This window comes from Betta splendens, chromosome 4 (genome assembly GCF_900634795.4).
Source record: "Betta splendens chromosome 4, fBetSpl5.4, whole genome shotgun sequence".
Lineage (NCBI taxonomy): Eukaryota > Metazoa > Chordata > Actinopteri > Anabantiformes > Osphronemidae > Betta > Betta splendens.
In genome coordinates, this window is record NC_040884.2 from 29878206 (window position 1) to 29901839 (window position 23634).

Below are 23634 nucleotides of genomic sequence, written 5' to 3' on the forward strand. Positions count from 1 at the left end.
TACCAAGTCTTAGCACTTACTATGATGGTCATCGGTTCAGAGTTTTTTACTGCATTGATGGTGAGATTTGCCACACTATTGGCTGCAGTCCTTACACCTCATCTTTGTCGCCTTCAAGATTTGTAACTATCAGTATCTATTACTCAAGAAGGCAATAGGGGTCTTTTTCTTGTAGCTGTTGGTGATGTCTCCTTTGTGTTTCTTATACGTGTGAAATGACCTTTTTATGGTAATCTCTAGTGTTCTTTACAACTGTACATCTTCCTTTTGCTGCTGGTAGGATCGTGATGGTTTCATTCCTCCTGGTGGCTGTCAGTGCACTCCTCTCCTGACTAGAGACTTTAAGCCATAGTTCTTTAGCTTCAGCCACTGCTACATCGTGTTTTGGAATGGTAGATTCTGTGGCTGTGATGAAATTGGGTGTGATAGCAAAAAAAAAAGCCTGAGTCCAGAGATGGGGTGTGGTGAGACAGAGGGGGTGTATCAAGAGTCCTACAGGGAACTTTTGATTTAAATTTTAAGCCGAACCCTTATGGTTTATGTCGACTGATGACAATGACACAACACAAACATGAAACTTAGACCATCAAATAAGAGCTGACCACATAAATTTTAATGCCTGGTGACCTAGAGTAGGACTCTAATCTTATAGGTACTGTAGGAAACAGTCATCAACCACAGTTTTACAGATCAACAGCCTGTGTTGTTCACTTCTGCTGACATCCGAAGACAGTGATCTGGTTAACCATAAACTCTAGGCCCACGCATGTAGCCCTGTGGTTGCTCATTTGACACTCTTTGCTGGTCGGCCAGTATTCAATCCAGGTGTTCTCCCCCAGCACGTACTGATAACTAGAACAAGGAAAATGATAAACAAAACAGTGTTGTTATTAAAGTAGTTCACATTTTTTATCCATATTAATTTATTTATTATTTTAGTTGTCATGAGGGTTTTTGTTTGGGAAAAGAACCAACAACCAACAAATCTGTCCTCTATAATTTGTGAGCTCCACAAACATATATATAGTATACCTCGGACAGCACCCCTTATTATATGTGATCAATATATTATATGGCATTAAAAAAGTACAAAACAAACAAAAACAATGCATACATAGTGACGATAATTCAAACACACAAATATAACGTACAGTTGTTTTTTCTCATCTTTATAAATGTCTTTTGATGTGCCCATGATAAGGTAGGTTTTGCCTGTCTCCAGACCTAAACCAACCCTGCAGTGAGGATAACCGAGGTAAGTGCGGTTACCCTGAGGTCCAACATCAAAACTCCCTGTAATTAAAAAAGAGGAGAGAATAGAAATAACAACACTTTTAAGGTGATGCATGTCGTGATACTGTAACTAACCTGCCAGTCTTCAAACATACACACTTTACCATTGTACTTCTTCCTGACCAACACCTACTGTAGGTGTAGCAGACCAATACTGACCTTGCTTGATGGGGTCCAGTATCTGCATTGTGTAAATGTCCGTGGTCAAACTGTTTTTAAACTCTACCAGTTTTACTTTGTACACTGAGAAGATAGAAATGGTGTGAGATCACTTGCTTGCTCATTCAGTCACTCACTTACTCACTGGGTCACTCACCATACTCAATTTTGCTGTCTATTGTGCTCTCACAAGCCTTCGTGGCCCGGTTTTCATTTGGGATTGAGCCTTTTTTCTGCATAGAGCAGTTTTCTGGAAAGTGAATGTGATTTTATTGCAGTACACAGAAAAGGTGTGATCCATCACTTCTACAGTATGCTTTTGTTTACTATTGCACCTTCAGAATACAGTGTTGTGTTTTATATACTGTTTTTTCATAGTTTTCTAGTTTGACAAATACTCTTCTTTACCTTCAGCACATATACATTCATTGTTTTGACAGAGCCTCAGCAGCTCTCCTTGTTGCCTCTTTGGGTGGTAGTATTTCACACATTGAGATCCTGCAACAGGAGAAAAAAGAATGAAAAAAGTTATATTTTATTATTTATATTATTTCATATATTTTCTGTTGAGTCTAAACAGAATTACAGTTTATAACAGTAATCAGTACAAATAAATGAATGATTTGTTGAACAGCTGAAAAGTTTTGAACAAGTTTAAATTCAGACAGGCACAGTAAACATGTGACAGGACGGAGGCTAATTTACTCCCTAAAACCAATGTGAAATGTGAAACTCACTATTATAGAATTCATAGACAGACACAGCGGCTGGTTGTAAGATGCCCACTTTGACACTCTGATGGAGCCTAAAGCTGATCTCTTCTTCTTTCTTGTTAGAAACCTGTAGAAAGAAGTTATACGGTTATGTTTGACAAAAATGACAGATCATGCCTTTTTGTGACTGAATTGTGACTTTTTTCAGCAAGTCTGTCCGTTAAGAGCACAAGCAAAGCAAATGCTGCAGTTGTTTTTACTTAATTTGAATAAGGAATAATTTTTTTATTAAAAACGAATGCAAATATTCTTAACAATCTAGTGACCTCGTAATAAAACTCAGATGCAGCACTGATAAACATAAAATTAGCAAAAAGGTTGGAGGAAAGAAATACTTACCTTGTCAAGGTAAATGATGAGTGACCCTTTTTCTGACAGGTCTGTGTTTTTCTCATAGTTTGCAATGGTGCGGGCATGGCCTTTGGACAACTACACACACACACACAAATACAGGTCTACAGTCAGTGGAATTGATTTCCATTTAAATTCCAGGGATTATCTGAGTGAATATCTGTGCATATCCGTTCTCACCGAGTCCAAGTCGTCCTTGTCTGGAGTCTGGCCAGTTAGCAAGCCAATGTCCACGACTGTCATGGCTGCATCGTGCTCATTGTCCTTATACCTGCACACAGTGAATGCAACAAGAGAAATAATACCATAGAAAAGTAGAGCAGCTATAAAGCAATGATGCTTGGTTGTACTCACAAAAGCTTTATTATCAGCTTGTATGTGGTTGTATCTTCTTCCACTTTCTCTGAAGACACATACTACATCTTATACAAATATTTATCTTTCTTGTATTTCTTTCTTGTAAATACTATCAAAATACTTAGCAAAAAGAACTGCTACAGTCAAGAGTGTGAACTACCTGTCTGGAGCTCCAAGGTCATGTCAAACCTATCACAGTTCCCCTTCTTTTCTTGAGGCATAGCATAATACAATGACACCATCTACAGCATTAAAGAAATGTAGATTTTAAGCATTTAGGAACCGCGTGGTGAACCATGTACCTTCAACATAGTGGATACATTAGGTAGCACATAAAATGCATGATTGGTCCATAATGGGCTATATGGAGCAAGAAAACCAGATATTTAGAGTATACAGATTAAGAAACTATTCAGATAAAATCATACATACAACACACAAGTGTTAAATAATAATAATTACTGTTAGTGTTGCTTCTCCTTTTCCTGTGGCAGTCACTGTCACATCCTGGTTTATGTCCTTGAACTGTTATATATATACACAGAACATTAACAACTCTATACACAGCTCTATGCAACCATTGAGCAGTATGCTGTTAGATTTCAGATTTTGGGGAGCATGTCTGTTCTCACCTTGGCTGATCTAGAGGTGAACTGGCTTTCCCTGTTCAATTTGTATGGGGTAGCTTTTGATTTGCGTGGCAGCAAGATGTCGACATTCAGATTATACTCTGGTTCCTCAGCATTGGCCCAGTATTCTGCTACTGCCTGGTACACCATTATAGTGGCCTACGGAGACACAGTCGATACAGTAGCTTGAAATGATACATGCAGGCAGAGACGAGAAGGTCCTTTGTTACCTGAGTTGAGCCATAGCCTCCTTCCACCTTCCTCTGCTCATTGAACCACCTCACAACAGGTCTGGCATCTTCAAAAGCCTTTCAACAAAAAGCAGTAAAATGAGTATATGCTGTAGTAAGTACATACAGTACTGTAATATTGCATGGAGATTATTACTAAAAACAAAACAATACCTGAAGCCTGTAATCTGCACTGATGGACACTGTGGGAGACATACTCACCCCGGATTTGACCAAAGCTAGAAGAGCATAAGCTGTAGCCTCCAATGTCAAATAATGGTGCCCAGGTACTGGCCAGTGGGATGAATCTAACACAGAGAAATACAGAAACGCCTATAAACACACATACTTAACATGGTAAACCCACATTTTGTTTTAAATGTAGATACCTGAGGACACAAAGTTGTTAAGTATCCTTCGGTTCAGTTTGTTTTCGTTGGCGAGGGCGTATGATGTCATTGCAACAGCATATGAGTAAGTGAGTCCCTGCAGCCGATTTTCCAAATATGCCACCGCTTTGTTTATGCTGCCTGTCAGACTCTGGATTAAAGGCAAGGATGGATAATGGTGGAAGAAATTAGAAACTCTTCTTTATGGAATATCTACGTTAATAAAAACAATCCTTCTGATAAAATGAAATTTTGTTTTGCGATAAAATTCTGTGAGCAGCCAAAATCCTAGATATTCATATTTATGGTTTTAGGTGATAACAGTAGGAAAAAAAGCGTCAGTGATTAAAATTTTGAAAACTCTATAGCATTAATTGATTAGATATTTGCGCATGTAAAGTTTTTGTTTGTATTTAGGGAACCGTGACAGCAACGGCTCTGTCTCTGTATTGTATGCGCCAGAGTTACTCACCGTGACAGAGGAAGAACATGTGGTTCGTGCCTCTTGTAAAGCAATAAGACAGAAGGCCGTCATGGAGGCATCTGAGTCTCTTCCCTCCACATCCCCCTACAGATACAATGTTTAACATTCTTAGATTCAGATTGATTAGCACCAGGAAGAGCTGTGAAACCACGCACAATCATGTCTCTCTGCGACACATGTCCAATTTCCTTAAATATGCCATCAGGCTGCTGTGTGTTCAGTATGAGAAACTTGACGGCGTCACAGATAAGACTGTGTTCTACTGGCACCAGCCTGGAGGCCATAGCAAACACCTTGACGACATAGGCAGTGAGCCTTGAGTGAGGAGACAGGAGAAGAAAGTCAGTGTAATAATACAGGGTAACAGGGTAAGTTCATGTACAAGTCCATTGTTGCTCTGGCTCCTCACCATGTGCTGCTTTGAGATTTAGGCCATATAGCAAAAGACCCATCACTTTTACGGTACTTCAACTGGTTAGTGCGGCCTGGTCAGAAATACAGCAGAAGGTTTACTGACTAATAATTATCCCAGTTTCCCAATTTGACCCTAAATCATTTGCTCTCACCAGTTTCGATGTGTTGAAGGGCTTTACCACGCTCATCGAAGCCCACACTTTCCCACTGGTTGGTTTTGTCCAAATACATGGTTGCAATCACTGGCAGGGTCATGAAGGCCATGTTCTGCTCTCCACAACCCATTGGCTGGAAGATTAGCGCCCCCATCGACACCCCACTAATGACGCTCTCCACTAATGGACCCATCTGCTCTCTCCCTATGTGGACACAGGGGACAGGTCCCCACAGCGTTTTGCTGCTCATTACACTGTACACTGAGTGTGTACTGCAAAATCTGCAGGTGAGAGCTTCATATCCTGTTTTCTGGTTGGTTCATAACTTCTTTATATTTTAGCTTTGAGATTTAAATTTGAAGTTTGAATTTTTTGAAAAATGTCTTCCGATCTCACCTATCAAAGAGAGATGTGTATTCATAGGTGTGTTTGGCACCACATCTGTCAGAGAAATTGCACTCCTGAGGATTTCTTGCTGCCTGCCACCTACAAAATTGTACACATTTCCATTTAGGAATGAGCAATTGGAAAAACAGACTCCTTGTACTGTAGTGTGTGGTCTTAGGTAGGTTCAAATAATTTTAGGTTGTTAGAAAATACAATTAAAAGCTTACATGAAAAACAAATAAAGCATTGTGAAAGAAAAGCCATGTCTCCAGGTAAAGCAGCATTTGTCAGCCAGTGGAGTTGTCTGTAGTTTACAAGCTTGTTTGTCCAGTTTTTGTCCAGGAGATTTTTGGTATGAATTTGGTATGAAATGTATTGCACACATGATTCCCACACTGTGAATGATGAATGTGTTTCCATGTTTTCATATGGAGTGAAGGTTTTCATGCAACCTCTGTTTGCGAAAACAATGGTGGTGATGTGCACGAAGACTGATGTGTTTTGATGAAACTTACCCTTCTTAGCTGGGTCTAGTGTTATAGTTATTGGAATTTTTTTCAGTTCACCCTCAGGCTAGAAAAAAGCAGGAAACAGGAATAACAATTATATCTGAGCAAACTTGGTATGATCCAAAATTTAATTTTTGGCTAAGTGATTCTTATTATTTCCTTGTCTGACTGTTGTTAATGAGTGTAATGTGATTCTAAACCAGTGACAGATTATGGTTGTAATGCATTCTTCTTCAGCTGCATTAAAGCATTGACTGAGTAAGAGATCAGTTATACATTATACAGACTACTATGCTCTACATTCCACTCTTCTTACCACGACCAGTAGACTCTTTATAATTCCATCACCAGCAAAAAATCCTTTTACAACTGCTTTGACCTCGATATTGAATTTTCCAAACTTCAAAGGAATGATGACGTAGGGTATAGATTTAGTGGTTTGAGCCCCAATGGTGACCTCCTGACGATACTTCCCTTTTTTAGACGCAGCACTGCACAGGTCTGTGTTTTCAATGAGATCCAGTTGCACCTAAATCATTTAAGATGTTTTCAGTAAAAAGCTAAAATTGATTTGATAATTGTTAATCACAATAATGGAGTGTCACAGAGCAAAATCACTTAAAGTAATAGTCATCAGTAATTTCTATCATTAAATTTTCAAGCGTTTAACATTTGTGCATGCATACATTTCCATTTGCTACAAAATAATGACCTATACTTCTGCAACTCAGACTAAGTGGCAAAAACGTGCCAACATCATAAAGGGCAACCAACCAAACTCACAGTGACAGAGTCGTCATTGTAGTTGTGGAGAACAGCTTTAACTTCGAGCTGCTCTCCACGAACAGCAGAATACGGCAGCCTGAGATCAATGAAGAATTTCTTCTCCACAGTGACTTCCAATGAATCAGCCACACAAATACCTTAAAGCAAAAAAGAGACCAGTTAAAACACACAGGTGGAGGGAGGGGAAGTACAGTAAGTACTGGAAGCTGAAGAACAGAATCCTCACCGTGGGTTCTTGACAGGCTAATACCTGTGAAATACCAAGTTGTAATTGAGTCTGGGAGGACAGCTTTAGAAGAGGTTAAGGTCTTTTCGGAGACACTTGAAAGACAATTATTGAAAGTATATTCAGGGTTAGTGTTAAAAATGTAATAATAACTAAATCTTTTTAGTGTGTCTCTTTGTTACCAGTTAAGCTCGCCGTGATCGCAAGCAGGCAGTTGGATGTCTAACCACAGCCAGCTTTCTTGGAATTTTGAGCGAGAAACAATTTCATTGCTGTCCATGTATTCTGATTCTTCACCTAAAGTAAAATGAAAAACCAATAACACATTGGTTGAGTATGGCAACATAATGCAAGTTACACGACAATTAGAACAGCACATGGCAATGATGTCCCCGTTTCTTACTGCGAGACAGGTGGAGGCTTTCCGCCTTCTTCTCAGCTAACAGGTTTTCTATGGCCTTGCAGCAGCGCAAGAAGGCCTGGACACAGTTTGCACCATCTATGATGTACTCACTGCGCCTCTCACAGTTATAGGACAGTGGGGTGGGTCTCATGCCATCCAAGCAACACTCACGTTGCAGTTTATCTCCATACTGACTCACTGGTTAAATGAATAGAAAACATTTTTTAAAAAAGCATTACTCTACAAATGTACAACAATTGGACATTAATGGACAATTTAATATTCATAAAGTTTAAGCATATTGAGAAACTGTAAAAAGAGTAGGGTTTATTTGCACAAATGATGCCTTCAGTTCACATTTGTATCATACATAAGTAAAAAATGAAGTTCTAAATTATCTTAAATTATCTCAAACTTAAAACTTAAATGTGAAACAAAATAATATTTCAGAACAAGTTAGGAGCAGATTCTTACTTAGGCTGGTTCTGACGTCCATTACAGAGCTGGCTCGTTTCCTCCTGACAGAAGTTGGGCATTTCCGTTCTGAAAATGAAAAAAAGTAGTTCTAAAGCAGAGACCAACAGCAAAGCATGCCACAGATAAGAAGTTGAATCCTGACATTCAACTCTACTTTTGTGTCACCTTGTCTAAAGGGAGTCGTGATACCAGTACCGGACTGAAACACCAGCCCAGCATCATAGAAAACACCCATACTGTCCTTCCCTCCACCTGGTGAGCAGCCAGTGTCATACGCCTCCACAGCGTCCCACACCTGAATAGAGACAAATACGGTTGGAATTGTAAAAATTAATGAAGTAGACCAGCTGAAGGAGGTGTTACTAATCACCTGGGGCCTCATGTACAAAGACTCCTACTAAACTCCTACTAAACGTTCCTACTAAACTTGGCGTAAGTTCAAATCCAGAAAACTGCATAAGTACAAATGTATCAATTGCTACTAAGTACGAATCTACGTATGTTTCCTTCGTACTTACCATTCATCGTAGCGCAGTTGAATGAGTAGCAGGCTCCTCCCATGAAACAGCTCTATTTAGTTATGTTAATTCATTAAAATACAATTTGCGTCCACGCAGTACGCCAAGCGGGGTCCTGTGTGTACTTTAGGTGTTGATGCTGCAGGTTCCGCATAGGAGCAGAAAAAAAATGAGTGGTCTGGTGGACGGTGTAGGCGGACGTTTTTGAACTCAACACTTTTTGGACCGATCTGGTACCAGCTTCAAATCCGATACAATGAATGGATCATCGTTAAACCAGGCACCTCGCTACAATGTTGCTCACTGTAACTGCATTCGTGTGACACTTATTATTTGTATGTTGATGAAATAAAAATGTTTCCTGACTCATGTTTTATCCTGTAATGGTGCTGTCCAGTCAATGAGTTTGCTCTCGATGCAAACTGCATTTAATGTTGCCCTGATCAATCGTGTGTCCCACAGAGCTGGCATGGCTCGGCTCAGGGTCCACTACCCAACCGGTCTGCAGCTCCCTCTGGATGCCCCTGTAGCTGGAGCCCTAGTGTGGTCAACAGCTGGATGTGTGCTTTTTATATCATTTCATCTAATTGGGAACACTTGGCTGTATATACATTTTTATATAGTTTTTCTCTGACTAATGATCGTTTTCACGTGATTAACAGTTTGCCACTCTTACCTCTTCATGTTGCTAATGTATCAATAGCTGTAGAAAAGTACTAACGCCAGCCAGCGAGCTACCATAGATTTGCGCACGTTTCTACCTTACGTAGGTTTTGATACATCTGACCTTAGGCATAGATTCGTGCTTACGCCAGGTTTTCGTGCGTAAGTACCCTTCGTACATTAGGCCCCTGTTGTTTCTTAATCTGTACACTGTTTCAAAACTATTTCTGCAAATCCTGATTGATCATTTAGTTGCACAAAAGCTGGGTCAAGTTAGCCCAATCTAGTTAACATGGGATTTATTCTGCCTGTGTTGTGGACACTTGTCCTGGATTAATTTATCCCAAACCTACTGTAGTTGCACATACTGTATGCAAGCAGACTGAAGAAAGTTGAATTCAGTGACTAAAGATCTATTCTTTGAACTAAGCATGTGTTAATGCTAGTTACCTGTCATAGTTTAGCTGCCTGTTCCATTAGAAATGATTATTCATACTTTTCTGAGATGATCGTTCTATATAAACAAAGAATTCCTGCCTTTTTCTGAGTGAGACGATGCTTGTTGTTCAGGACGTAGACACCTTTGTCCACTGCCACCAGTCCCACAGTGGCCCCTGGATCCCCCCTGACCTTCAGACCAAACGTCTTATCTCGAGGCTTATACGGTCTCTTTCCCATTGGTTCTAAACTTAACTAAAAGTGAAAGTAGCAGTTATGGGAAACACATCTTTGGTTACAATGAAGCTGGTAAATACATGTAAAATTATAGTAATGTAATGAAAATTTAAAACAAGTAATAGATGATTAGTAATTATATACGTTAAATCCCTTAGACAGGTTTGTTTGTGAATATGCGTCAAATGTGTTGTGTCTCACCGATCCAATGCAAGAGTCCTTGACGTCCACCCAAAGCGAGTCAGACACCACTTCATTATCATCTGTATGGTAGTAAGCTACAATACGAAACGAGGGCAGCACAGTTTTGGAGATGGGGATTATTTTGGCTATAAATATTTGACTTTGTTTCTTGGCTCGACCAAAATCCACCAGCTGACCTCCGTTCAAGATCTGAGGACATGTATTTATATGTCAGGCCTTATCCAACATGTGTGTTGTACTTACAGTAACAGACTGCTGGAAATAGCACAGAACCAAACAGGGACAGGTTCAACCTCTCACCAGGTAAGTGATGTCATGAGCATTTGTTGTCCCATGTGGCTTTAATTTTACGTTCACCTGTGTATCGCCCACATTCACATCTAAAACAGGAGGATGTTATGATTAGTACTTGACATTTGAGGACAGTCAATCTGATTTCAGGACTTTTCTCACCTATGTGTATATAATAGTTGCCTTTAGTGGTATATGGGTGAGCTGTCATAGATGTAGTTGCTTGCCTTTCAGGTAAGAGTTTAGGGTCATCGGTCTTTGCCTACAAATACAGTAAATGACTCAGACTCAAAAACTCTCATTGAGTCCCATCCTATTTCTTTTTGTTTTTGCATAAGCATACGTACTGTGACAGTTAGTAGTCGAAGGCTTTGCTCGGTATTAACAGAAAGTCTTGCTATGCCATTCGATGAACTTTTGGTTTTCTCAGCGCCTGGATTCACCACTACTGGAACATTTGGCACCGGTGAATTATCAGGATTCAGAACTTCAACCTGTCATCAAAAACCAAGTAGCTGATCTCATTTTCATACTGTAGTAGTAGTAGTCACCTTTTAATCATTGCACAGGTTATACAGTACTACACACCAACAAACGTAATAACTTCTTTAACAGATTCCAGGTTGGGCCTCTAAACTCCCCACTGCTCACGATAGGCCCCCCTTCACATCACCCACAGCTCTCATCCACCTCTACCCCCACCTCACACACAATCACAACAGATCAGGTGAGAAAGGAGCTGAACACGATTTATCCAACAAAGGCTGCAGGACCTGCTGGGATCAGCCCAATGGTGCTAAAAGTGTGTGCTCCCCAGCTATGTGGTGTCTTCAATTTCTCCAGTGCATTCAACACCATCCAGCGTGCGCTGCTGGGAGAGGAATTGAAGAACATGCAGGTGGACCCCTCCCTAATCTCATGAATCATGGACTACCTCACCAACCGCCCCAGTAAGTCCGCCTGCAGAACTGTGTGTACAGGAACTCCACAGAGGACAGTCTTGTCTCCTTCCTCTTCACCCTGTACACCTCAGACCTGTCATCTCTGGAATCTTACTGATGACTCTGCTATTGTAGTATGTATTCGGGGTGGTGATGTCACAGAGTACCACGGAGTGGTGGGCAGCTTTGTGGACTGGTGTGGACGTACCCACCTCCAAATGACCATCAGCAAAACTAAGGAGCTGGTGATTGACTTTAGGAAATTTGTGAGTGCTGTCACCCCTCTCACTATAAAAATGAAGAGGTGGAGGTGGTGACCGAGTACAAATACCTGGGAGTGTACTTGGACAATGAACTGGATTGGAAAAAGAACTCCTTGGCTGTGTACAAGAAGGTTCAGAGCAGTACATATAGTACTTCCTGAGCCGTCTGGAGCTCCGTGCTGGGGATGTTCTATGAGTCTGTGGGTCCAGTATTTTACGCTGTGGTCTGTGGGGCAGCAGCATGAATGTAGCAGACAGTAACACACTGGACAAAGTGATCAGGAGGGCTGGTTCTGTTCCGGGGGTGGAACTGGACCCCCTACATGCTGTAGCTGAGAGGTGGATGCTGGTCCAACTCCTCTCTATCCTGAACAACACCTCCCACCCCCTACACAGTGTGCTGGCTGGACATACAGTAGAAGCACCTTCAGCCAGAGGCTGATCAGTATTAGGTGCTCCACAGAACGCCACTGGAGATCCTTCCTACTGGTGGCAATCAGTCTGTACAGTTCCTCCTCTCTCTGTAAGGGTTGATCTTCATCCATGCAATAACATGTATAACAAAACTTTAGCTAGTGATTAAATGTGAGTAATGGGCAGCACGGTGGTGTGGTGGGTCTCTGGCTTCCTCCCACTGTCCAAAAACATGCATTAGGTTAATTGGCTTCTCTCCATTGCCCATAGGTGTAAGGTGCAAAAATAATTTCCCTGTGGGATTAACAAAGTTTTTCTAATCTTGACTACAACAAAATGACTATTTTACCACAACATTAAATGAGAATCCTGGTTTGAAATATTGAGGTGTTTTCTTGAACCGGATGATGTAAGGTGATGTGACAATCTGGATACCTCTCAGCTCTGCTTCCACCATCTCACTGCCTGTTGGTGGTAGTGACACAACGCAGTCCATTATTGTACAGTACAGTAAGATTTGACTCAAATTTCTCCTGTCTTCAATAATAAGTCTACATTTTTTGTTTACATGACCTGAGAATGTACAATAGATGAAAATACCTTTTAATCCTAATTCTTCACATAAAAGCAAAATAATATTCAGTGAACTTTGTCTCACACCAGCAAGGCACAGAAAACACACTTCCACACTACAGTATCTTACCACTTTCTGTCAAAACACTGACGGTTACATATATGGAACGTCCCACAAGCTGTTGGATGCTTTGGAAGGTCTTTATAATGTCCTCTTTCTTCAGTTTGGCAGTTCCAACACCCCTTCGGATCTAATGTAAAATAAAAACACATCTTCATAGAGTCAGTAAATGTGTTACATTTAAGCAATAAGGAAAAATGGTGGTTTGTGTTTAAATTGTGCTCAAGAAGGTGTGTGAGACAATGAGACAATTACAGACATTTTATTCACCTGCACTCTCTGAAATGACCCAGGAATGCTTCTTTTCTCACTGTCTTCCAAAATCCCAAAAACAACAAAGGCTGACCCATCCACTTCTTGACCAAACAGATACCTACAGTAAAATACACAAATACACAAATAAGAAACTCTCAGTAAACATATATTACATTTAGCAACAGCAAAATGTAAAATGTAATTTGAAATAAAGTCACACATAAGCCACACAACTAAAACCCCACATACGTAGCTTTGATGTTGATGGTGAACTCTGAACTGTCCACATGGAAGTACGGGGTAGATGCTGCCGACAATTTGACTTCAAAACTGGGCAACACTGAAAATTTTAAAAAATCGCGTCAGGGTATAATAGATTAAATGTTAAAAGATTGCCTGAAAAAAGCAGTCACTCACCGTATTCTCTGACTTCAAATTCTGCTGTGTAGCTGTACTGTGGGGTACTAAGGAACTTTGCCACTATTTTCCATTGCCCAGGACTACACACACACACACACACACACACACACACACAAAATTGGAATTAACATTTTACACTACAAAAAATGTTTCATTTGTTCAGACACCTACAGCAAAACTAAAACATCTTAAATATTAACAGTATTAAAAGTCAGATGCAGTAATTACCATTGATCACTTTTTTGATATTTTCTTTGCTTTTTGTGGTTTTCTAATAGATTCCAATACTTCTAGATTAGGTGTATTTCCAATTCATGCTTAATTGTAGTTTATTTTTTTTATTTTATGAACTTGATAATTAACGTTTAATAAGTTTCAACTTTAGACCTAAAATGTTAGTTATGAATAAATGTTCTTCCTTTCCTCAGTCTTGGTTGGCTGATTGGTGAGGTTCAGAGTTCAATCACAGCAGAGAGTCATCAATGCAAAAAAATGCAACTAAAAACTAACAAATAAGTGGGCAAAGGCCGAGATGCAGCTGAGCAAATGTTTTATGCTAACAAAGCTGTAGGGTCATTGCACAATGTTAATCCTAGCAGGGACTCACCTGACAATTTCACCAATTTGATAAGATCCAGGGTAGATGCCAGATGACAGGGACTTTGATTCAGTTTTTACAATGACGCCATCGGGAGTCTAAAAGCATTAGTGACAACAATTTCTGTAGAAGGTTTATGCAAACACTAATTTTCTATTCAGTTCAATTCAGTTTTGTTCATAAAGACTTTGTTACATACCAAAATCTCAACAGCAACTGAAGCATCAGACCTCTCCACAGGAGTCATGCCAGGGCTCACTCCAAACAACCTGTAGTTGACTGTAAGGGACAGAGAGAGGTAATCAGCTAATACATACAAGATGAAATGGAGATGGCTGACAATGGCTCTCTCTTATACTGTACTTGGGTTCTACTACTTTACGGTCCACCACTGCAGTGACTGTTAGATCACTCAATGACTCAGTTTTCCTTCAGAAAACTTTATTCCAGCATTTCTTGTTACAATTATAGCACTGTGTTGGAGTGCATGTGGTTTAGCTCGATGGACGCACAAACTACATCAACAATAACATTTGCGTCAAATTTATTGAAATTGCTGGACTCAGAGAAACTGTCCTCCAAGCTTTCCGCATCTGAAGCAGTTCCTGATCGGCACATACCACTACTAGAGGGGGAGAATAGTCCAAGTGGCATTAGCCATTTTAACACAGTAACAGAGGCAGTGCGGTAGTAGATGCTCTGACCTGCTCTAATGACTGTGGTATTGTAAAGTCTGTGAGCTTTTCTTCTTATGCGGCCAGAGGAATGCCTACTTCCACTCTTCCACTACTTAGTAAACAGACTTTTTTTGGGGGGGGGTTGAATTTTCAGATGTCTCTTCTAAAATTGTTTTGCCGTTTACTACTGCCACAGTAAATTTTGGACACATCTGCTTTGGGTTTTCACACCCACATCCTAAACACTGGGTCTTTTCGGGAGCTGAATGGGCTTACTGTGATAAAAGGAAGGCCTTAAGGAGAAACGACATACAGTAAACACTTTTGTGCAGACTGTCAAAACTCCTCCTTCCATCTAACTTTCCATTTTATTACAGCTGCAGAATATGAATATAAACGTAAAATGTATAGGAATAAATAGAACAATTTTAGTCAATTGTAAGTCTTATCTGAGTTTGCTTTTACAGCCACTGTGTACTCAGGTGTTTTAGCAGTGAAGAATTGCAATCACCTATGCTGTCAGGGGTGTAGATTGTCTTGTCAGTCTGGATGAAGATGTACCCAGACTGGAAGGACAACATAACCACTTTCTCAAGCATCTTATCAGGGAACTTGGCTTGCAAGTACACATATTCCTTCACTTTGGGATCTTTACTGAAGTCATCAGGTGGGATCTGGAATAAGATCTTTGAATTATTATCAGTTCTTCATGTTATAAAACATACATCCAATACAATTTATCAGTTTGTGCTACTGAAAAGTAACCTGAAAGTAACAATATAGTACAATATAATATAATATGATAGTACACAAATTTGTGTATTTGTATTCACATTCACCCCCTTGGATGTGAACGTCCTGTAGTGGCTCTGGTGCTGCCAGCTACTGTACATTCAGAAATCATGTCATTAGTTACAGTGAGTATCATGTCTGTAGTCTACACAAACACACACACACACACACACACACACACACACACACACACACACACACATACACAGGTGAGGGACGTATTTCACCCCTCCGTTCTGCCCTTGTTTGTTACTGTGTTGTCCTCATTGTTGTATTTGTGAGGTCACTTCCTGTTTGGTCCTTGTCACCTGGCCTAATTAGTACAAATTTTATACACCTGCCTACGATAGCTTTAAAGGCGCCAGCACATGCAAAAACCACTTTTGGGGGGAGTGTTATGACCCCTGTTTCTCCCACCTCCATGTTCCTGCTTTGACCTACGCCCACACTCTCTTTCCCTCAGCTGTGTTTAACTCTGCCCATGTTAGTCACGCATTGCTCTGCATTTAAGTCGTGCATTGGTGCCGATTGTTAGCTCAGCCATGTTCATGTCCAGCCATGTTGACCATGTTAGCCACGTGTTGCCAGGCATGTAAGACGTGCATTAGGTTCTCTTGGTAGTTCTGTCCAGCCACGTTCATGCTCACGTTTGTTTGCTCATGCTAAACTTTCCTTGTGTCTAGCCATACTCCTGCTCATGCTCATGTTTAGCCTTCCTTAGTTAGCGCTTATTCTTGCTTAGCCTGCCTTAGCTCTCGTTCATACCCAGCCTGCCTTAGCTCTTGTTCATGTCTAGCCTGCCTTACTGTAGCTCTCGTTCATGCCTAGCTTGCCTTAGCTCTCGTTCATGCCTAGCCTGCCTTAGCTCTCATTCATGCCCAGCCTGCCTTAGCTCTTGTTCATGTCTAGCCTGCCTTACCTCTTGTTCATGCCCAGCCTGCCTTAGCTCTCGTTCATGCCCAGCCTGCCTTAGCTCTCGTTCATGCCCAGCCTGCCTTAGCCCTTGTTCATGTCTAGACTGCCTTACTGTAGCTCTCGTTCATGCCTAGCCTGCCTTAGCTCTCGTTCATGCCTAGCCTGCCTTAGCTCTCGTTCATGCCTAACTTGCTTTAGCTCTTGTTCTTGCCTGTATTTGTAGAGAGTGTTCCAGGTGTGTGAAATTGTCCTGATTGCCAGGTTTACTGAGGGAGAGAACGAGTGTTTCTAGGTGTATTTCAAGTGAACTTGCTACTTCCTCTACAGTGTCAGACTCTCCAGCTAGAATCATAAGGTCCATTCACTGCCGCTTGCCTGGTGGTGTTTTGGTCGTTAAGGGGCAATTAGTGAGATGTTAGCTGCTAGCTGCTTTGCTTGCCAGACATCAGCAAACTGGATGCTGTGACCTGTGACCCGAATGTCTAGCACGCTTCCGCAAAGAGGTGTGCTGATCAACTTCACGTTTGGCAGACAACAGCATTTTCTACCAGGGGGCTCAAAATACACATATTTTGGTGTTCTTTTTTCTGTTTCATTTATCTTCATAAACCTATTTGTTTTAACCAATAGCATGAAGTTTGTATAATGAAAAACTAGCTTGAAACATCATGATGAAGACATCACTAATGCGAATTACACAACATTCACCGTTACAATCTAATTTGCTATTTAGTAGTATTATAAATTTATAATACTAATATATTAATATATAGTATAGTATTTTAACATTACCATAATTTGTGCAAAGGCCTGGAAATCCTTTGCCTTGGTGAGGGTCACAGTTGTGGAGTTCAGGGTTTTACTTTTAGTTGGAAAATTCATCACCGTGATTTCAACATTGATGTCATTCTCCGCTGCACAGTCTTGGACTTCCACGAAGACATTTTCTGTTGTTCCTACTCGCAGCAAATTAGGAGCAGACATCACCTCTCTAAAGACAAGGGGAGAAGAGCAAGTACACAATTTTTGTTATAATGCATCTTTGTTAAATGGGCTTAAACACACATTCTTGCAACACTCAATCTATTAAACTTTAAACCCAAACTGTTGACAAAAAGTAGAACTGGGAGATGATAGGGCAAGATCTAGCTTGGACTTTAAACGCTGAAATTGTTTATTGATTGTCTTGAACAACATCTGGTACTATTTAAACACTATCAGTGTTTCATCACTGCGTGTTGTGTAATGTGCAAATTTACTGTAAAAGGATAATTTACTGTCCATTTACTGGCATTTATTCAAACACAAATGTGGGTTGAATAAACAAAAGGTAAATCAACAAAAGCAGTAAACAAGCGTTTCCACATATTATTTACTGCACATTATTTACTGCACAATACAGTGCAAATAATTTATTACGTAGAAAATACAAGTTCCTTATGAAGTTGTTGTGATTAGTATGTTAGATACATACTAATGTGTTTATGTTAATGATAAGTCTCGCTATCATCTGACTTGTGATTTTGTCAAAATAAATGCATTTTCATATTTGTAGTCAAGAAGCTGACTACAAATATTAATTAATAATATTGATTGAAAATATTGATTACCCTGATAGACACGTGGGTTTAAAGGGGAGGATTTTTATAGTAGTGTACAACGGTACTTCATTTATGATTTTTTATTTATAATTTAAAGCAATGCTGTTGTAAAATTAGTATGACCTGCTGGACACATGTAGAAGCAATTCTGTGTGGCATCAAAATTTACGAATCTACATAGTTAACTATGCTTTGTGAGTATTAAAACTGCCAAAGCAAGCATGAAAATCTCTAGCATGTGCCCTGCCCTCATGGAAAAGACTAGCAGTGTAGTGTATAATATAATGCCTTCAAAGTGACTGAAGATAACACATAAATTTCTGGTCTGAAGGAATATGTTAGCTAGGTGTACTTACAATGGAGATCCATCAGCCCAGGAAGTTAGGGTGGACAAGGCCAGAATGACCAGCAGACACAGCTGGGTGCACTGCATGATCCTATCTGATCCCATTCCTGCTGTTAGTTTAGCCTGGCGCTCTGCAGCTCCCTCCTTTTATCACCTGTACTGTACTGTATGTTTGGGTTTAATTACCACTACTTTAGAGTTAAAGCTGCAGCTACTAAATACTGAAGGTGTGTGGGCTCCCTGGCTACTGGGTTTCTTCCCTCCACTCGTTTTGGTGGGTGTAGCGGCTGAGCTCCTCCCATTACCCTGGCTTTCACAATTAGCATTGTTCATGCACCAACGTCTGCCTCACCCTTTGGGTGAACAATGTTAACCTACAGCTTTACTAACTTTAGTGGGACACTCAACACTTGAGCTGATAAACAGTTTCTACACTTTGTAAACTTAGCTGTAAGTATTACTGGTACATATCACTACCAATATCAATAATGTGTGATTATGGAAGTTGGGATGTTGTTTGTCATGGCTATTATTATTATTATTATTATTATTATTATTATTATTATTATTATTATTATTATTATTATTATTATTATTATTATTATTATTATTATTATATTATTATTAATATATATTATGAGATTATTTATAATAATGCATATACGTATGTGTCATGTTCTTGTCATGTTCCTAGCTGTCACAACTCGTGTCAGTTCCTGTTTTAATCTGAAAGTACTTCCTGTTTTCGTCTCAGCTGTTCTCATCCCGGTTCACAATGCACACCTGACAAAAATCAAGTAATCAGACTCAGTACTTAAGCACCACCTCAGCCAACAGTCAGACGCCAGATTGTCGAGTCATTGTACCACCATCCAGCATTCTAGACGATTGTCTCATGTTATTGATCCTGCCTGCTTCTGACCGCCGATTCCTGCCTGACCCGTTTCTGTACCTTCGCTTGGATATTGACCTTTGCACGACCGTCTGACCCGTGAGTTGTCTAGTCCTTGCCTGTACCGTCGCTGAGCTTCTCCGTGTATTGAACCATTGCCTGCTTACTGGACCTGATCTGTTCCTTTCCTGTACCTAAATACTGAGCCATTCTGTGTGTGACCTGGACTGATTGACCACGTTTGTGCAATAAACCCTGATTCACTCCTCAATACTCCGGTGCGCTGTGCATTTGGGTCCTCAGCCGTGTGTTCCTGACACTAGCCATGTTCCTAGTCATGTCCCGGTTTTATTTTGGAAAGACTTTGTTTTCACTCATGTTGTCATGTTTTGGTTCCAGTTTCCTGTTTTATTTCAGTTTCCACTTTACTCCTGGTCCTCATTACACACACCAGTCTGCTATCAGTAATCAGCCACCTGTATTTAAGCACCAGTAATCACCTGAACCAGTTGCCAGATCGTCGCGTGTACACACCACTTTCCAGCACTCTCGCATAGCTTACCATTGTCTTGATCTCGCTTGAACCTGACCCTCGATTCCTGCCTGCTCCCTGCCTGTACAGTCGCTGGTAACGTATTGTACCTGACCGTCTGACCAAGGGATAAGCCTGTTCATTACCTGTACCTTTGCCGTGCTCACTCGCTGTCAAAACCTTGCCTGTCCCCGGATCTGAGTTTGCTTGTTCCTTTGTACTCACACCTGAGATCTCTGTAAATAACCCAACTTACCTTGTCATCAAATAAAACCTGTCATCACTAAAATCACCAACCTGTCCGCGCTGTGCATGTGGTTTCAATATCTGCGCATCCCTGACAGTATGTATGTGATATGTGTATGTTGGTATGAGTGTGTGCACATACCTTTTACACTATTAATAGTATTAATATTAACTTCACAGGTAAACCAAAGTACAGCAGTTAGTTAGTTACAGTATGAATGTGTCAGCCTAAGGTACATCCCTACTTATCTATTTTGTGCCTATTGTTTGCTTAACTGATTTGTTTGGTTTGAGCAGCTGGTTTGGACTTAGAGGTTAATAATTATATCTGACAAATGTGGTTCTTAATTTCTCTGCAGTGAACTTTCATCTTGAGTTAAGCTCATGTTTTTCCACAGATGAACATTACACTTACCTTTTATAGAGTTTTTGATGATGATTCATGTCTAAGTCATTTGAGATGTTGATCGCACGGATTACAGAAATTAATTGATTTATTTGCTGGGATGAGAATTAGTTCCTCTAGTCTGAGGCTCTGATTAAAATCCAGCGGAAAAAGTGGTTTGTTCTCTCCAGGTTGGAGGCATGTTCTTGCCCAAAGTGGAGGCATTCAAGTATCTTGGTGTCTTGTTCACAAGTGAGGGAATGAAGGAGCATGAGATTGATCAGTACCTATAACCATGAGCTTTGGGTCATGTCCAAAAGGACAAGATCACAGATACAAGAACTGAGTTTCACACCAGTAGGAGACCCCGGGAAGACCCAGGACACGCTGGAGGGACAACGTTTCTCGTCTGGCCTGGGAATGCCTTAGGGTCCCACCAGAAGAGCTGGAGGAAATTTCCAGGGAAGTCTGGAACTCTGTGCTTAGACTGCTGCCTCGGATAAGAGGTTGAAAACGGATAGATAGATAGATAGATAGATAGATAGATAGATAGATAGATAGATAGATAGATAGATAGATAGATAGATAGATAGATAGATAGATAGATAGATAGATAGATAGATAGATAGATAGATAGATAGATAGATAGATAGATAGATAGATAGATAGATAGATAGATAGATAGATAGATAGATAGATAGATAGATAGATAGATAGATGGATAATTTATATTGTTTAAGAACAACATAACAGATCTATACATACAGTAATATATCTCTATCACTGATCTCTATCTTGTGATCACCCACTCCTTCATCTGAAGCCATCAGACATGTACCCTCAATTATAGAATCAGCCTTTGTTCGGCTGCTCAACAAGGATAGACTAGAACCAGTCACTGTTAAAACACTTCAGAAAATCAGAGAACAGCTGGAGAGGATGTTGAGAAAGTCAAGGGAATCAACCTTGACAAGGACAGTGCCTACAGTGGCAAAGAGGCAAGAATAAAGCTCAGGAGACCCAGTGGGTCGGCACTCAAACGTCAGGGGCAGCGGGGTAGGACGATTAAATGACTCAGCCAGAAATACGGCAGCTTTCATACCGGAAGATTGGTCTGTCAGCAATGAAAAGGGAATATACTGTTAGGAGGAAACGGACTGTTCATCAAGTCTGTGTTTATGACATTACAGTACAGTATATTGTAGGACCACTGATAAAAGAAACACATATGGATGAAGGTATACTGTAAAGGCAACTTCAGGGTGATTCTTTACATGCAATTTGTGTAGAGAGAAAAATAGTAAACTAGCAAAACTAATCAAGGTCAGTACAGTGGTCTAGTCTCCTCCTGTGACACTGGAAACCAGCAGCTCCAGTGAATTTGGTAGGGCACTGTGTGTGGAAACATGAATATGACTGTGAGGAAAGTGAACCCTACAGTAGCTACCAGTGAACTTTCAAACAGGACGATGATGCTCCCATATGTGACCTCGTCATAGATGATGGTGCCAATGCAAGCATGCGAATGCAAACATAAAAAGCTTTGAGGTTAGATTCCTGAATAAGTTTGCTGTGATATATATATATATATATATATATATATATATATATATATATATATATATATATATATATATATCCATCCATCCATCCATCCATCCATCCATTTTCTTAACCGCTTACTCCCTAGTGCGGGGTCAGGGGGTGCTGGAGCCTATCCCAGCTGGCTACGGGCGAGAGGCAGGGTACACCCTGGACGGGTCGCCAGTCCATCGCAGGGCTATATAATAAAATATATAGAAGAGAGAGATAGAGATAAGGAGGAGAGAGGAGAGAGAGAGAGAGAGAGAGAGATAGAGAGATAGATATAGAGAGAAAATATAGAAGAGAGATGTATAGATATGAGAGAGAGAGATATATATGAGATATAGATAGAGAGAGATATATAGATAGAGAGATATATAGAGATATATATATATATATATATAATATATATATATATATATATATATATATATATATATATATATATTATAATGTACGGAAAGACACAACATTTTTTCTTTGTGTCTGGCTACCTACCAGTAGAGATGTGAAAAATATATTCACACATATTAAATACAATATAAACTAGACACAGAATGTCCTTGCGTCCAGGACCTCTACAGCAAAGCGAGTGAGGGCCAGCTGGGCTACTCATTAGCAGATCGACGCAAACACTGTGCAGAGCAGAAGCTCTCACCACTTCACAGCAGCCTCACAAAGCTCCACGTCTGATTTATACCAGCACCAAGGTGTTAGCGTGCCAGTAAATTTTCCTCATTATTTGAATACGCCGAGTAAATGAAGCACATGTGCTTGTTTAATAAGCTGAACAGCTGATGTAAACTGTCATGCGTAACATCTGCTCTGCGGTCTGAGGACATCTCACAGGTGCTGGAGAACACGTCACCCCCAATCCTCCAAGATTCTCAGGCTTTAACGACATGTGGATGTGCTGAACTTCTACAGCAAACGCGTGTTTACACCACTCGCTTTCCTTTGGTTCGAGAAGAGAATATCATGCGTCAAACTTCTGTAAACGATAGAAGCCTTCACAAAAATGTGAAACCTCAAGACAGTGACACTTCGATAAACAGAGATCCCGGTGAATAATTAGTTTTGGGTCGTAACCCTGAGTGTTGTTACTGCGTTGGCCTTATAGGGTGTAAAGTCATTGCGCAGCAGAGGAGCGTGGCTGCGTGTGCTGAGCGGAGACAGAGCTGTTTACATCAAGGCATTCGGGCCAGTGCAACTTTTATAAGAATCACTAGGCTTCTTTTACTAAAATGAAGGAGTCTGCTGCCCCTCCACCGCTGACGGCGTCCAGGGTTAAGAGAAGCAGATATCTGTCTGGAAGGCCAGCAGGGGTCAGGTTGCGGTGCAGTTCTAACTGGGCCCCAGTTAGAACAGCTGTTTATGGAGCTGCAGTTTGAAGTACTTCGCTGGGTTTCAAGAACAAGTTGAGGCCAGCTATCACTGTATACACAGATACATGCTACTCAATCTGTAACTGGCTAATACCCAAACACTGGGAATGTCCAGAGCAATGATGGAAGAATAATACCTGTTGACTGGATGAGGAAATAAATTGCGTGGGTAAAAGCAGAAGAAGAAGAAGAAGAGAGGAGACACAAACCATAGCCAGGTCTGACCTAACGACGACTGGGAAGAGTCTGTTATTAAGATTGAGAGAAGAGATGAAACCTCTTCAGGGAGTCTTTATGGTAACGCGTGTGTGTGGAATTTAG

At 40.5% G+C, this 23634-nt stretch overlaps 1 protein-coding gene across 2 annotated transcripts; it reads right to left on the reverse strand.

Moving 5' to 3' along the window:
- Window positions 1–591: 591 nt before the first annotated feature.
- LOC114853922 (complement C3-like) lies at window positions 592–18546 on the reverse strand. 2 transcript variants are annotated; one of them, XM_055508383.1, is made up of 43 exons: window positions 18300–18546; window positions 17135–17333; window positions 15147–15309; window positions 14158–14237; window positions 13968–14056; window positions 13358–13440; window positions 13190–13280; window positions 12956–13058; window positions 12695–12815; window positions 12341–12456; window positions 10721–10867; window positions 10536–10635; window positions 10383–10462; window positions 10080–10271; window positions 9741–9896; window positions 8188–8317; window positions 8020–8088; window positions 7546–7743; window positions 7325–7439; window positions 7143–7237; window positions 6914–7053; window positions 6447–6659; window positions 6137–6194; window positions 5631–5720; window positions 5235–5438; window positions 5075–5153; window positions 4821–4980; window positions 4654–4749; window positions 4182–4332; window positions 4015–4100; window positions 3793–3870; window positions 3566–3721; window positions 3396–3458; window positions 3094–3175; window positions 2931–2979; window positions 2757–2847; window positions 2565–2654; window positions 2190–2292; window positions 1861–1950; window positions 1610–1702; window positions 1453–1536; window positions 1152–1293; window positions 592–852 (listed from the first exon to the last, which is right to left on the reverse strand). In XM_055508383.1, exons 1-43 carry the CDS (start codon window positions 18392–18394, stop codon window positions 708–710), a joined length of 4965 nt encoding a protein of 1654 aa, XP_055364358.1. In that variant the 5' UTR covers window positions 18395–18546; the 3' UTR covers window positions 592–707. The 2 variants fall into 2 exon arrangements, with proteins under 2 accessions (XP_055364358.1, XP_029003662.1); XM_029147829.2 differs by having other exon boundaries at window positions 5075–5150; window positions 5232–5438; window positions 18300–18545.
- Window positions 18547–23634: the final 5088 nt, after the last annotated feature.